At 39.5% G+C, this 15,720-nt stretch overlaps 1 protein-coding gene and 1 long non-coding RNA gene across 2 annotated transcripts in view; one reads left to right on the top strand and one right to left on the bottom strand.

Moving 5' to 3' along the window:
* Positions 1-8,818, bottom strand: part of LOC109036749 (sialin) — a 22,283-nt gene extending 13,465 nt beyond the window's left edge. Inside the window, exon 1 of the mRNA XM_019051111.2 lies at positions 8,542-8,818. Within this exon, the coding sequence (XP_018906656.2) occupies positions 8,542-8,588 (47 nt within the window). The 5' untranslated portion in view covers positions 8,589-8,818. The remainder of the gene's footprint in view (positions 1-8,541) is intronic.
* LOC140224957 (uncharacterized) lies at positions 1-15,720 on the top strand. The gene is made up of 3 exons (XR_011900176.1): positions 1-2,137; positions 9,682-9,761; positions 15,391-15,720. It is a non-coding gene; the product is annotated as an uncharacterized lncRNA (long non-coding RNA).

Raw genomic sequence — 15,720 nt, 5'->3', positions numbered from 1 at the left:
AAAAAGATTGCTCAGAATTGAACTGACGCACAAACACGCACATTTATTGATGATACACGCGAGATAACATGATAAGTGATTATTCAACGGTGAACGCAAGTTGACATTTTGAAAATTGAATTTTCCGCATACAGGAGTTGAGATGTTGAGAAAATGTCAACGTTAATGTGAACTCAAAATTGAATGCGAACATTCTCATAAGTTGAACAAGTAATGGCGTTGTTCAGAATTAATCCGAAAAATTTGATCCACAAATAGTAGACTAAATGAATCTATAGCTCCAGTTTCAATGGCTCATAGAGCAGCTCTATTTCAAAATGTTGGGCTTCTGTCAAACTCCAATTTTTACCTTTGTCCTCTAATTTGCTTAATGTCTTGGATTTATCGATTTGATTTCTGATTTGATTTGATTCAGGCCCAAATAGTAAAAAGTGCGTATTGAAGATGTTGGCGTAGGCTCACACTTTAGCCTCCTATTGCATTAATGTAATCTGAGAGTTCTCTTACATAAATAGCATTACATGTTTTGTGCATAGGAGCCACGGAGTATATTATAGGACACGATTTGACAGAGCCCATTCGGGCTACCAAAAACCCTACAACATGTCATAATTTCGTGCTCAAAGCAGTCTGGTTGAATTTTTGCTGTTTTATCTTCATACTTGATGTAAACTGTATAAATAGGTAACTTTTTCTCTTCACATTACACAAGTTGCGTTTTTCCTCAGCTAGCCCTCTCAAGATTTAGGCGCTTGTCAATCAAATGTATTTCATTTTTAGACTGTATTCTGTAGTCCAGTAAAATATTACATCATCCGAGCATTCTCCCCAGAATTATCATTATACCTGCACATTTTCTTGAAATGCAGGTACAATTTGATTGAGTTTCACAAAAACCAACGAAGTCTCATTATGATCAAGCCCAAGAAAAGTGGTTTGAAGCGATGATATCCCCATTTAAAGCTGTGTTAAAGAAACGATTATTACGAGTTTCGTTACGAACACCCGTGTTTTTTGATCCTTTTCCATGGGTTTAAGTAGTAGATCAATCGATACTTCGCCACTGGTTTGGAGCATACATATTCCTCCACAAGACTGAATGTGAGAAATAAAAGTTTAACGCCTATTATAACATTGGAAATATTAGTTCGATCTCGGTTTTGTATTTTTGGCAGGAGACAATGTGCAGTAAGTTAAGCTCAAAAAACTCCTAGCTCATTTTTTGCCAAAGTGCGACCTGGTCCTTCCAATTCAGTGCAATGAGACAGCATTTTACAACATTTTAGCTCATTTCCCATTAGTTTCCCTAGACAGATACGTGCTTTTATGAATGAGCCAAAAATAGTACTTCCAAATGCAAAATTAAGTCTAGTTAATCCTCTCTCGGTATTGCGAATATATTACGCTCATTTTCAAGTATTTATTGACATCTCAGACTAATTATTTCATATCGCAAAACAATTAAAAATAAAATTAGATAATTTTTTCTTCACATTACGCAATTTTGCGTTTTGGCCACTCCAAGTCCTCTCCAGTTTTGAGCATGCGTCAATGAAATGTACTTTCTCCCTTACACTAATTCCGCTTCACTCAATAATTATATCATCTAAACTGGTATCTGCATAATGCACGTTTTTTGAAATGCTGAAAGATTATGACCCTGTCCCATTACTGCGAATATTTTGCCGATTTCGCTACATCAATTCGTCACTCGGCTGATAAAAGGGCGTATCTTCAATTGGAGATGAGCCCGAAGAAGCATTAAGTTACGCAAACGACAAGGTTCATTGCGAAGTGTAGTTACGCGCTTATGTCAAGAAGGTTTGCACCCCCACCGCATTTTTTAAATGTCAATGCGAAGATAAGAACTCAAGCCGTTGCAGAGATAAGATGTCGAGTTTTATTTATTTTAAATAATCTTTGGGAAGCTGAGCCCTCAAGAGAGCCTCGAGATAAATGGTTTTCCACTGAGCTCCCCGTGTAAGAAATGAATTGTTGAAATGTGTCACATGAGGCTCCTCTTATTTTTTATCTATCGAGAGGTGGACATAGGTTTAACAAGCTGAGCACTCGATCATCGTTGTAAACCATCGACTGTGATTGTAACTTTCTCCAGCGCGGGACACAATATCGAACGGTTGGTGACACTATTTTGAATTCATTTAATCCCATTGTGAATAATCGATTCTGGGCGAGGCAGCCTGTTTCGATATTCATCGATTGTTTTACAAGCCTTAAATTGGAAGACACAAAGTTTTGCCAATTTGCGAAGATAACTACTGAAATACCAAAAAAATCAAATTAAATCTGACTCGTTAACATTATGCTGCAATGTGGCATAAATATCCACGACGAATTCCCGAAACAATTCCAAGAGTTATCATTACTATAGGTTCGCTGACGTCCTGAATTTGTATTTTTTGTAAAAGCTCGTTCTAACATTCTACTGGGCCGATTTTCATGATTATTACGGCTTTTAATACGTGCTAGCTGTATTCATATTTTTGAAATATGCTCCGGGTTTTTGTGTATTACGTGATAAAATTGTACTTTCTCCCAATTAAACGATGTAAATTGCCATTTTTGTCATAGTTTGTTCCAAAGATTAACCGGGTCGATTTTCATGATTTTGGAATCTGTCGACAGGAGACAGTCCCTCAAAAATCCCTATTTAACACGGAAGCCCATGAGGCGGGCCTTAGAAGTTACGAAGCGTCCTCTGGGGGTTGGGCCGCTTAACGGCCAGGGAGCGCAGCCCCCCAGTATAAGCATATGGCTTCGTATGTGATGGCTTCTGAAAAGGTACCATCTAGCCGGGCAGGAAAGGAAAACTCATTTTCAGGAGTTATAATTTATTTTTTATTTCTTTCCCTCCAATTCTCCAGCCCCTTTTTCTATTCAGTCCTTGTTTTAATTTCAATTTTAACATTTAACATGCACACATGATTTTAAACGTTGCAATAGTGAGACTCGCACCTGCCACAAGGCTGTGACTTAGTATCTGCTCTCTATTTTTTTTTTTTGTATTTTCGTAATTCCTTACTCGTTATTGTTGAAATATGTGAGAAAAAAAGAAAATAAATCAATCCGATTTAATTTTGCTTCGATCTATCGACATTATATTGCTTCAACTCTTAAAGTCCAATGACTCTATCTCTTTCGAGTGTGGGATTAAAGGGAATTGCGCACTGCTACTTGCCGATGCAAAACATCACGTATAAACTTTGAAAAGAAAATAAATTGAATTAAAAAAAATAAGAACTAAAAGAAGAGTCTTCATATTTCTACACCTTAAATGAGGATATCACGCGGACTTAAAATGTTGAATTCTTTATTACTAAGAGAGAAGAGTAAAGCACTTTGATGATCATAAAATACATTGATCTTAGTCATTAATCCAGAAATAGTTCAGGATCTACGTTATAAATATTCGCCTCGGGAATACTGCATCGACAGAAGTGTACCATCCAAATATTCTAGCGTAGAATTTTTCAACCTAACTTTGAGAGAGTCGTTGATGCGATAGTGCGCACTGTCGGTATTTGTAACACCAGAATCTAGAATTATACCGAATACCATACAGAATTATATAGAATACCAGAATTATATCTATGAAATTGACTGGATTGACCGGATTGAGCTTACTTAAATTGAAAAAAAAAAAAAAAAAAAACGCTTTCCAGCCACAGTGGAAACGAAAGGTAGATTTCGACTAATCGTTTCTATGAAAACAATTGCGCCTAATGAGCCTGACAGGTCGGAAAATCGTCCCCCTTGAACTTGAGATTTTCCGGATAAGGAGTGGTTTCAGAGGGTAGGTGAATATAGGTCGTTTTGAAGGCCACAACGAGACGAGTTTTTGACGTATCACCGACCAAGATCGGACGAGTTTGAAAAATCATCCCCCTTTGGACTTGAGATTTTCAGGATAAGGGGTGGTTTTAGAGGGTAGGTGACAATAGGTTGTTTTGAAGGCCACAACGAGATGAGTTTTTTGACGTATCGCCGACTAAGATCGGACGAGTTTGAAATATCATCCCCCTTTGGACTTGAGATTTTCCGGATAAGGGGTGGACCGATTTTCACGAAAAAGGAAACTTGATCTAGCCCTCATAGCAGTGAAGAACCATGCTTAGTTTCGTTTTGATCGTACGGATAGTTCCGGGAAAAAACGGTCGCAAAGGTTCGTTAGATCCCAGTTATATATATATAAATATATGTATAAATATATAAATATATATATATCGTACTTTTTTATGACCCACATTTTTCAACTCAGGGCTTCAGGATCGATGCTCTTTGAGCGAAAATTCCGGAAAATTACGAGGTCGTACCGTCTGCAATAGGTAGATATTTCTTCGAAATCTACCTAAAAATGAAACAACATTGGGAGTGCGTCGGAATTTTGGATTATGCTCTTTAAAAACAGGAAAATTTGAAGAGAATATCGAGATGTTTTGATGCTTAGTTTCCCTGTAAACAATAAAAAACGGGAGAAAGGTAGGCGATGTCAAATGGACTATATTTTGCAATCAGGAACTACAATCTCTGGCTCAGTTGAAAAACAAAGTATGTTTCACCCCCCCCCCCCTTGCTTCTACGCAAAATGAAGTCCAAATGCGCTTGGACTGATTCTGGTCACATCAACTTAAATATTCTCAAAAATTTAAATTTTACTCGTAAACTAATGTTGAAAGTAATTTCTCTCAATAGAAATTTACGCAGACATCTTTGGTCAAGAATAACTTGTGAGTGTATTTGTGGGGAAAATAGGTTGAAGCTATTGGCTTTAATTATTGAGGGATGTGGACTCGTGAAAGTTCCGCGCTACACTCATTAATTTTTTCCTAGTTCGCCTTCATCTCGCGAAGTAGGCCAAAAAGTATCCCACGTGCTGCAATAATTATCTACTCAAAGAATCGTAAGGCGAGACATCTTCGTTGTCCGTCTGGCGGCAATCTATGTCCGTCCAGTGATTTTATTCCCGTTTTTTTTTTCTCTTTTTTCTGGTGAGATAATATGATTCTGTAATTTGTATGGATAGGAAAATGAAAAAATATGTTTTTTTCAGCTGTACGTATTTTAAGTTCTTTTTTTTGTTGATGAAAATGACTACTTTTTGTAATTAGAACTACATTTCCTGGCTCATTCGTAAAAACACCTGTAGGCAGGGAGAAACTGAGGGTAAATAAATTGTTTCTAAATTGATTGTAAGCCAAACATTGTTTAGTTCCTGGTTGCAAAATGCAGTCCAAATAGTGTTTTTAAGGGCCCGTAAGTGATGAACACTCAAATCGGACGTGTAATGGAACGCTTCTCTGACGTAAGGGCGTATCTCTATTTTCACGTAAGCCTTGTTGTAAATAAAACTCCATGCTTTTTGGGGATCATAATTCATAAATGTTTCATTCGGTGGAAAAAAACCTTACGTCAGAGAAGCGACGATATGTATGGTTTTATCCGCTTGCAGCGCTTTGAATTTTGCATGCATTGTAAGTGTGTTCACTCATTTGTCAGGAAACATACTTTGGACGCTCAATTATAGAAAACTTTTTTCAGCTAACTTTACCACGGCAAAAGTGAAACACTGTTCGCCGATAGCTAACCGTCAAAAGTGAGCAACAAAACATCTCTCATCCAGCGTCGTTATTACTTTCGGGGGGCCCAAGGACTCCGCGAAAAAAATTAGAGAAACATTAAATTATCATGGCAAAGCGCCTCCGACACACTAAATCTCATTTATGGAAGGATTTTATTGGACTTGGAGTCATGGAATGTTCATCGAAGGTGTTGAATACGAGTAATGCAACAGTGTAATGGGCAGTTGTACTGCCTGTGCCAACCTCTGGGCTGCCAAGTATTGCATAAGCCATTCTCATTCAGGTGGTGGTAAAAAGCGAGGCTGTCGAACCCAAATGCATAATCGGCGAGGATAAACAAGGACCACTCTCTTGCTGGGTCTGAGCCATTGTTTTCGTACGAAAGAGATGGAAGAGAAACATTTGACTCGTATTTGTTAGGTATCTATTTATTGTAGGACTTAATACCACGAAAAGCACACTTAACAATACATTTTGATAGGTTGACTGTTTTTTGATATCTATATTAGTTATCGCCTAGTAATTTAAATGTTATACTTTGGATATTCTTGAAGGTATATTTCATGCACATTTTGATGAATAATTAATGCCTCATTTTAGATAGCACAAGGGAGACCTTTTAAAAAAAAAAAAAAAAAAAAAAAAATAGGTATCTAAAAGTTAAAAACATGCGTATCTACGATTGCAACGTTGCAAACTTTTGATCATATTTTATTTTTCTTGACAGAAAACTAGAGATTTTCTTGAAATTTTTCGTGAACTTTTTCATTCATACCAATATACGTACTTAAAAAAAATTTCAGTGAGATACTTCTTTTAGTTCTCTTTCAAGGAGAAAAAGAAAAAAAAATTAATCGGGAATTTTTTCATATATTGCAAAGGATATCTCGTATTTTATTTTTCGCAGCATTAGTTTTCAGCGTTAGCATCACAAAACGAAACAATAACCTCAACATCTGGGTGTGTCCTAACAAGCGTCTCTCGAGCTACATTGGTCGTGTAGTCTGCAGATTTTCCTCGTGTTGCATTCCATGGGTATAGGAGGATCGCTGCAAGTGACCATGAAATTATAATTCCTTTAAGCCGGCACGAATAAATGCTCCGATAGCTCACGTAAAACTGGATCAGGACCTTGTTGTAAACACATACAACGTAGCTCGCATACTCATCATTTGAGGAACTCGTGGAAAAACACTCATTTTAGTGAATCGCCAGCATGTTAGTGAAATCATTGTGAGATGAGTGCGACATAAGCTGCGATATGATATCATTCATTAACGAAATTTTACGGAGTAAAATGTGCACGAATAAATGATTTAAAAAAAAGAAAAAACCGGAAAAGCAAAGTCTCTGTACTTTTTTCTACACTGGGGGACAAGTATTAATTTTCCCTTTTAGTAGGTGGAAGCGCCAAATGAACTAATTTATGTATTTCATGATACATTAATTTTTAAGCATTTCAACCCTGAAATTTCCCGTTTTCCAGCCGCATGAATGTCAGTTTCAATAACCGGGTTGGTTTTTATACTTTCAGCGAACGGCCAGTTTTAATGTATTCTAAATGTGCCTACAGCCTACACCTACCCACGCCCACTTCACTTTATTAGCCGAAGAAGATATCGATAGGTGCAAAGTCTCACCATTTTCAAACAAGTCTTTAAAGGAGAATTTTCCAAAATATTTCTTTGAAATCTTTTGTAAAAATGTTTAATGGTGGGAGAAAATGTATATAAAATTTAAAAGAGAACTGTTGGTTTCTTTTGTTTCAATAAAATAAAACAAAAGCAGCGATTTGCAACCCTGCGGTAGGATTCACGCATTCTATCACCTTCGTCGTCAATATTATTATTAGAGGACCTTGAAGACTAAACCTGCTTTAGCAATTTCAACATTTCCAGACAGCCAAAATCAATTTTTCTTTTCTCTGTGATAATCATACATGTGTGTACCGGTGAATTTCCCTATGACTTTTTTTTTTTTTTTTACAAAGAATATCAAGAGAACCGATAAAATACTCATCTTGATCATTAGAGAGGGCAATAAAACACGGGAAGGGAACATGTGCAAGTAAGCACCATGTGAATATGTTAGAACGCAGGTACTTGACAACTTCCAAAGTCCTCATACAGTTTAACATTTTTACGATGTATCCATAAAGTTCTACGTGAAATTATTGACTGCTCCGCACGCTAGGAAATATAAAACTCTGGCTTTCCAGCGGCGATTTTAAATTTATGAGACCATTTCGAGAGAAACGGGCCCATTGATTTGTAACTTCTCGTCTTTTAACTTTTCAGCGATGGTTAGTTGTCAAGTGCATGAACCTATTGACGTCATTTTACGATGACACTGAAAGGCGATATTTTAAGAAAATGAATGAGAAATGAATGAATTATGAATAGCAAAATGTATCAATTTTAGTTTAATCAAGCGATGATTTTTTTTCTATCGGTAAGTAACGTACAATACAAAACGCGATTCTCCTTCATGTGATTACATGTGTCACTTCCATGTGTCTGCACTGAAGTGCCGTATCAGGAACACCAACTATTAACGGGGCTTATCAATGTCCTCGTAGTTAAAGAAATAAGCTCAAACTTTCACAGATCTAATTATTAATAGTTGGCACTTGTAATTAGGTACTACGATAGGTGGAATTGTTCACATTTTCCAGACAAAAAAAAAGGACTAAAATTGAACTTTCGCGCGATTTTTACACACAATGTAGGTGCATGTATTGACACCATTTATGGCAGTTTCCTCAAGGGAACTTCACTCACTTACCTATTTAATGGGTAAAACGAAGGAGTTGGGAGGGGGGGGGGACTACGCGCATTTTCCAACTAAAAACGAACAAAAATCGATTTTTTGTGTGTATATTGTATTTTGTTTGTTTGTTGTGTATTGTTGTCAGGGAAGATCGGGAAGAGAGATCACCCACCTGTTGCGCTGCTGCACAATGAGGTCTGTCTTGGATGTTCGTACCATGGTGTCCAAAAGTTAGCCTTCGAGACGATGAGATCTATAGGGGAAGACCGGGAAATCGGCCTGAGATTACTGGGAAAAAGTCTGAGAAAACTGAGTATAAGTCCGAGGAGACTGGAAAAAAGTCCAAAGGAGCAGCACAAAAAGTGAACACAAACGCGAAGAGCACGCGGAGGGGCTGAGTCGGACGATGTTAGCGGGCCCACTGAGGCACTGAGCCCGGGACATGAGTGGACCACTCCGGCGAGACACTTCACCAGACGTCACTTGCCGATCTCCTCCACTAAGATGAAACCGCCTGATCCCGCTGGAAATCCTCTTCAGATGCGTCGTTTCAGCACGGTGAGGCCCAGTAAGGCGCACTGCCCTGCTAGGCAAGCAAGAATCGCTTAACTTCGACAAAATCCATACGAAAATCCGCCGTTTTCAGCACAGGCGAATTGATCTGCGTGTGCACAGGGTGTTTCATAATCAGGCCACCCGCATCAGGCTTTTTTTCTCGGTTATTTTAGGACAAATATAGTCGAAGACCGCGGAAACAGGGAATCTACCTCAAGAATCCAAATTTCGTGCAGATTTTGCAAATATACAGTTTATGGAGAATGATGCCCAGTCAGGCGAATTGCTCTATACCAGCAAAGAACGTGTAGCTCCGACTAAACCCCTGTGCAGATAAGCTGTTTTCGTACACGGATGTATCCATGTGTTCCACCCTGCTAGGCGAGCAGCGCGTAAGAGTATTAATTGGAAATCCTGTTAAGATTCAGCGGCGTGGCGTGCTTTGCGATAAATCGATTGATCTACTATTAAAACCTATGGAAAAGGATTGATCGACAGAATTATCGATACATTACCATATCTTTTAATGGAGAATACGGATTATCGACCATTCACGTCTCGCCACTGAGATACGTGGTTTTCGCAGAATGAGGCCTGGTTAGGTGCACTGCTGCTCCCCTAATTGCAGAAACGCGTAACCCCAACTGGACTATACACTTCGCAATTTGGAACTGAAATTATTTCTGGGCCAGTTTAGTAGAAACATAAAGTACCATTAATTCACTTGCCATAATTTTTTTTGTTTTCTTTTTTACAGCGGAGCTGTTAAATGCACGCCTAACTGTAACGCCTGTCGCTGGTTTTCCTCATTTTCTTGGGTTTACAATCAAATGAGTGGTAATTAATTATTTTTGATACTTCGCGGTTTTAACATTTTGGTTAGATTAATAATTTTAATTTCCTTTTTTTTTTTACAAGTTTCAAGGAATTTACTTCGTATTTTGATCTAAAGTAACTGAAAATTTCAAAGAAAAATTTGTATAACTTTCCCTGCAAATAAATATTTTATTGGGAGGAATTTGGGGGCATTCAAATTTTCATATGGTGTTTTTTTTTTCTCAACACAGCCACACAGGTTTAAAACTCTGCTACACACGAACCACGTGAGGTCAACAAAACCACTGAGAAATTACGTGGTTTTAGACACGTACTAAGTTAGGCAACCACCCAACTCCAATGGTAACCGAATGAAGAGTCGTGGTTTTTACGGGTGCTCGCCATGTGAATGCGAAAAAAGTTCGCAAGCGAAATGAATGTGAAGATGCGTAGAGCGTAATTCCCAAGATAATGCCAGGATAGATATGATTCAGAGTAAAGTTTTCATAGCCAACACAGCTCTAATTCGTTGTGCGTGGAATTAAATGGTGGAAACGACATTAATCAATTAAATAGAGCTTGTGCTGAATTAATTGTCGAGAGTGAGCAACTCGAGACTACTTCCCGACCAGCCGTCGTCGTTCATCTTTAACAAGCTCTAGTGTGAAAATGAGGAGGTAGATATCTCAAAAAGGGGGCACATTATACTTCTGGGGATGCGGTCTAACGACTCCATTAATAAGCTAGGTTCAAGACTCTTAAGAGCCTTCTGCTAGGTTCGCTGGCTGTGGCAATTAATTTTGAATGGGACAATATTAATTGCCGATTCATTCGCGCGATTCCTCGCGACCACTTTATTGCGCGAAAATGCCCACTGGAGACATGGCTCAGTCAAAGCCAGACAGGGAATAACGCTCAAAAACTGGCTCTTTCAGAGACTCCACTCAGCTCTCAAAATTAGTACATTTCTGCGGGCTGACTATTCAAATTGATAGACAAATCGATAGACAAAGAAGACATAGGGAGTATGGAGCTATCCTATTGGTTGAAATGGGTGGTTTCTATAGACTAAAGGAGAAAATGATGGACTAACTGTAGCTCGTAAGTTGCCTTTCGTTAATCGATTACCCACCTCCTTCGTCCATTGCAACCACCCACTACCAGCACTAGGACACCCCCCCCCCCATATCCTTTTGTCCTCTTTGTCTGTAGCTTTGTCTATCAATTTTAAAAATCGGCCCCCTAACTGGTGCCTTTGATGTGCGCTCGAAATTTTTTTCCTAAGATCGTCGTCTTCCCACGTAAGAACGTAACCACATTGAAATGTTGCCAAATTTCCTTTCGCAAATTGCAATTCTGACTACGGACCCTTGGGCATATCTAAATGAAAATTTCGCTGATTTTTTAATATGATGTCGTGCAAAAATCAGAAAAAGTTTGAGGCAAAATTGCATAGGTACATTCTTGAATGAAATCAAATTGTTTGAGTCAACTTTGCAACCTTGGAATGGAGTCACGCGAGCCTTCGTCCGGGAAATGACTCTGTCGCGTTCGTCTATCTTCGGTCAGTAAGTAAAAATCAAAGCAGTTTTCGGAAAATTTACAATGTCACGTTACAAATCAGTACTTTTTTACCTCATCGGCACATTAGGCAACGCTGGAATTAAATTAAGGTGTAAAAGAAACGCTCACGCTCTTACCCTGGTAAAAATGGGCGATAAGAGCTGCGTTTCAAAATACCATGGGAATTCTTATAGCCGGCTAAAGAAGGCTACAGAAAATCACATAGCTGGCTGTAGAATGCGGAGAAAATCATACGGCCGGGCTGTACGAAGCGATAAAAAATTATGCAGCCGGGCTATAGTTTCCATCGCCGGGCTTTACACTTTATCGCCTGGCTGTTGCTTTTTCGCCATCGATTATAATAGGCTATAAGAAATTGTGTAGAAATTCGTCTGCTTTGGAAATCATTAAGTTTGATACGGAGCCACCTTAATATTTACAAAACACACATTGTATTTTTCTTTAATACATATTTTTTTTTCATCAATTGAAATGAGAATACTCCATACAAGATGTGCAAACATTTCAAAATCATGAGTTGAATAACGCTGACTCCGCCAGATTAAATATTAGAGCCTAACACAAAGCGGAGCGGCGACGCACTGGCGCCTACAAACCTAACAGGGATACTTCACGCATTGCGCAACGCGTGAAGCATCCCTGTTAGGTTTGTAGGCGCCAATGCGCGTTTCGTGCTGGCTGCCCGCTTGCCGCACCGCAGCTTGCCACGGCGCTTGAAGCAACTATTTCATACCAGAGGTATTGCACAGTATCATACGAAACTGAAGGCGCTCTAATATATTAGGATGGCAGGCATCCATCAAAAGTACGGAGCTTTCCTCGCAAAATAAATCAAGATACTACGGCCCAAAAAGAGAGCAGTAGTCCAAAAACTCACTAAGTCCTAGCATCCGTAATTAGTAACGTTTAACATACACTTTATCGCCTGGCTGTTGCTTAATCGCCATCGGCTATAAAAGGCTATAAGAAATTGTGTAGCCGGCTATAGAAGCTATTGGAAATCTTACAGCCGGCTGTAGGTGTAGGTCTATGGTATTTTGGAACACAGATTCTACTGCCAATTTTTACCAGGGTACATAGTTTAGCACGCGACGAAAACAAAACAAATTTCGTTATAACCGCCTGGATGCAACTATTCGGGCTCCACGGATGTCAGTGTTGCATGAGCAATGAAATGAAGGCGTTTTGAATTTTCCAAGCACTCATCAACTCATCCGCCTCGCGGCGTGGCACGGTGGTGGGCTGTTCTGCGAGGATTCAAAATGACTTCGCCTTCAATTCTTCGTTTACACTACGCAGCGATGGTGTAAGCGCGCAACCACGTTTTTCGGTCTGAATTTCCTGTCATACTTCGTTTTTGAATTGGGAAACTACTCTACGGCTACTCTTAAAAACTGCCGCAATTTTCCTCCTCTTTGCGAAGAATTGTCTGCGAAAACTTCAAGGCACGAATTTTTAGTTATGATTTATCTTTAAAAAATCAAACAGGAGCGAATATTACGAGACACCGCAAACAAGATACGTGGTTGGGGATTTACACCGTCGTCGTCTCAGACGAAAATAATTGCACACATGCGAAGGATATGATTATCTTTTGTAATTAAGTTTTGATTTTGCGATGTGCTGAGCATGATATTAAGATCAAGTGGACCACATTTTGCGATAAGGAATCACTATTTCTGGCTTATTTTAGATACAACATATGAGCCACTGGTTTCTCTTTGCAGGAAGGTGCTTTTGTGGAAGAGCTGGAGATAGTGGTTCCTTATTGCAAAATGTAATCCAAGTATTCATGCCTGTGAAAATATATTCGTACTATAAATGAAGAATTAAAGGCTATATTCATTTTGATCCTCGGAATACAGTCTGCCACCGCGCCCGCCTGTGATGTGTGTCTGGAGAGTCAAAAAGCCTTCACTTCTATGGGTATGCAACACGGACATCCGTGGAGCCCGAATAGTTGCATCCAGGGGTTATTCATGAACTTATTTCGTGTTCGTGGCATTCGATACCAACTAAAGGCGGCTTTTTTCCTTGTTTCTCTTCCAGCTCATCTGTAACTCCAGCGTCGCTTAGGTATCGCGACATTGTCTATTTTCCGAAAAATGCATTGATTATTTGAATGTATTACAAAGTTGCCGGTTGTCAAAATTGCAAAGAATGTACGTTACTCAGCAAGATTTGTACGGCATCCTTTAACCTACTCTAACGGGTCGAGCCCTAGGGCGTTTGAGTTTAGCAGAGATTCACTCTTGGCCCGGAAGGCTAGACTTACAGAAAATCCTGCCGCAGATCATCAGTAAGCGGGAGCGTGACACCGATGCGTGTACGCTCTCAGCTCTGGTGGAGAAAGAGAGAACTTCAATTGCACTTATGTATTAGCAATTATGTCGCATATTCGTCAATTCGTCCGTAGCGCTGTGGCAAAGTGCGCGCTTCAGGAACGGAGAGTGCACGACGCACGCCCCATTATGAGATTGTTTTGACGTCATTATTATTACACATTATGTCATAAATGCCGCGAGTGGCCGTAAAGAAATACTTTTTTCCATAAAATAAGAGTGAGGCGTGCATTTTTGCGCACTTCATTGAAAAGGGCTCCTCTTGCAGAGAAACCTCTGGACCTAGGGTGTAGGGCCCTATAATCTTACGTAGACCTTCCAATAATTTTTTTTAGAGGAACAAGCAGACTCCGAAGACAGAAATAAATGTAACATTAGTGGGCGCAGTATAAACGAATAAATGTAAATATGCCTTTACAAAGGGGCCGTCCGCAAATTACGTACCTAATGCACTTACAGGGAGCCAGGAGGGGGTCCAGAGGTGCCTTATCTATGCCTATACGTAAGCCAAACGCAAAAATTTTGTTTCTTCCAAATTCCGTTAATTTAAAGACTTTACTAGTCCACATTTCGTTTTTTAGACGTTTAATGTTTTTTGGTTAAAATGTAATTTTTCTGAACTTTTTGAATTTAAAAACTGTTATTTTTTCAATACAACTGTTATTTTTCATGATTTCCTACCAGCGATTAGTAATGTTTACCGATTTGTTTCAACACCATTTTTTTTATTAAATTATGCATTTAAACGCGATAGAAGAGGGGGGGGGGGGGGTTATAAAAATCGGAAAAAATTGCCTTTCGTAATCTATGGACGGCCCCAAAGAGTAATTTTGAAATTTCCTATTAGTATTTTTTGTATTCCTTACGCCTACGGTCGTTTTACTTCGAATTCCGTACCCTATAAATAAAAGAAGAGCAATTGTGCAGATTTTTCTTTTACATAAAGGGACGTTTCACTTTAAAAGATTCCGTCTTGGTCCGCAGGAGTTTTTGTCAGCCCTTCCTTCAGAGCTCAGGGGCTGAATCTCTGCCTGAGGCGAGGATTGACAGAAAATCCTTCTCCGGGTGCGGTGGTGCGGAGTGCCTAGAGTCTGCAGAAAGGGAACATCGATGCTCCCGACTGCGCACCAGACAGTTTGCGATGGAAATTCGGCAGGATTTTTTGTAAGTCCTGCCTTCGGAATTCAGGAGTGAATCTCTGCTGAACACTCGACTCGAGACCTAGCTTTCTAACTTTTGGGTGCGTCTTATTTTCGACAGCTGAGAACGCAACGGACAGCAGATCACCAATCACTCCATCAGAAATTCCGAAGTAAATGGTGCGGTATCACGCGAAAAGGAAGGAAAATCTTAGATTTTTACCTGAATCAAAATAATAACGTTTACCAGTGTCCAGTGTCGGCAACGTTAAACACGGGATGAAGTGCAGAACTATTCGAATTCCGGAGTAGGTATGTGATATGGGATGACAGAAATATTGGGGAAATATTTAACTTTTCACTTATTTCAAATTACTAAATGCTGCGTCTTATTATAGTGAATACGGAGAGAGATAGACAAAAAACAGCGTAAGTATGAACCAAGATAAGGTGAGCCTTGTTCCCAGTTAACCACGGTGCTTCTTCAAATTGAAATGACCGGTTTTGTCCTCACGAATTCGCACTACTACCGTGGAAAAAATACGAGAGAGAGTCTGTATTTTATCAACTGTATTTATACGCCAGCAGGTGCCTCTTCGACGAGCCGAAAAATGCCGCATCACATTTCTGGTCGACATCGTTGTACAGGGTCACTCAGATACGATACAGAGGAGCGCCTTCAACCCACTACGTAATCTTAATGCGGAATTCTGATACGACTATTCGTGCGTCACTACAGTCATATTGCATACCTGGCCAATTGAAGGCAATTCATTGACCCAGGCAACAAGGTACGATTTTCAGGAATGTGATACGTGTTTTTCAGGGAACAAAACCTCCGGGGGTGCCCCACCTGGTATTCAGTAAGCCCGGCCTCCGGCCTCGGGGGGTGCTCCACCTGACAACCGAGAAACC

The sequence above is a fragment of the Bemisia tabaci genome, chromosome 7, assembly GCF_918797505.1.
Source record: "Bemisia tabaci chromosome 7, PGI_BMITA_v3".
NCBI lineage: Eukaryota > Metazoa > Arthropoda > Insecta > Hemiptera > Aleyrodidae > Bemisia > Bemisia tabaci.
Note: the sequence above shows the minus strand (reverse complement) of the source record. Positions and strands in the feature narration are given on the sequence as shown.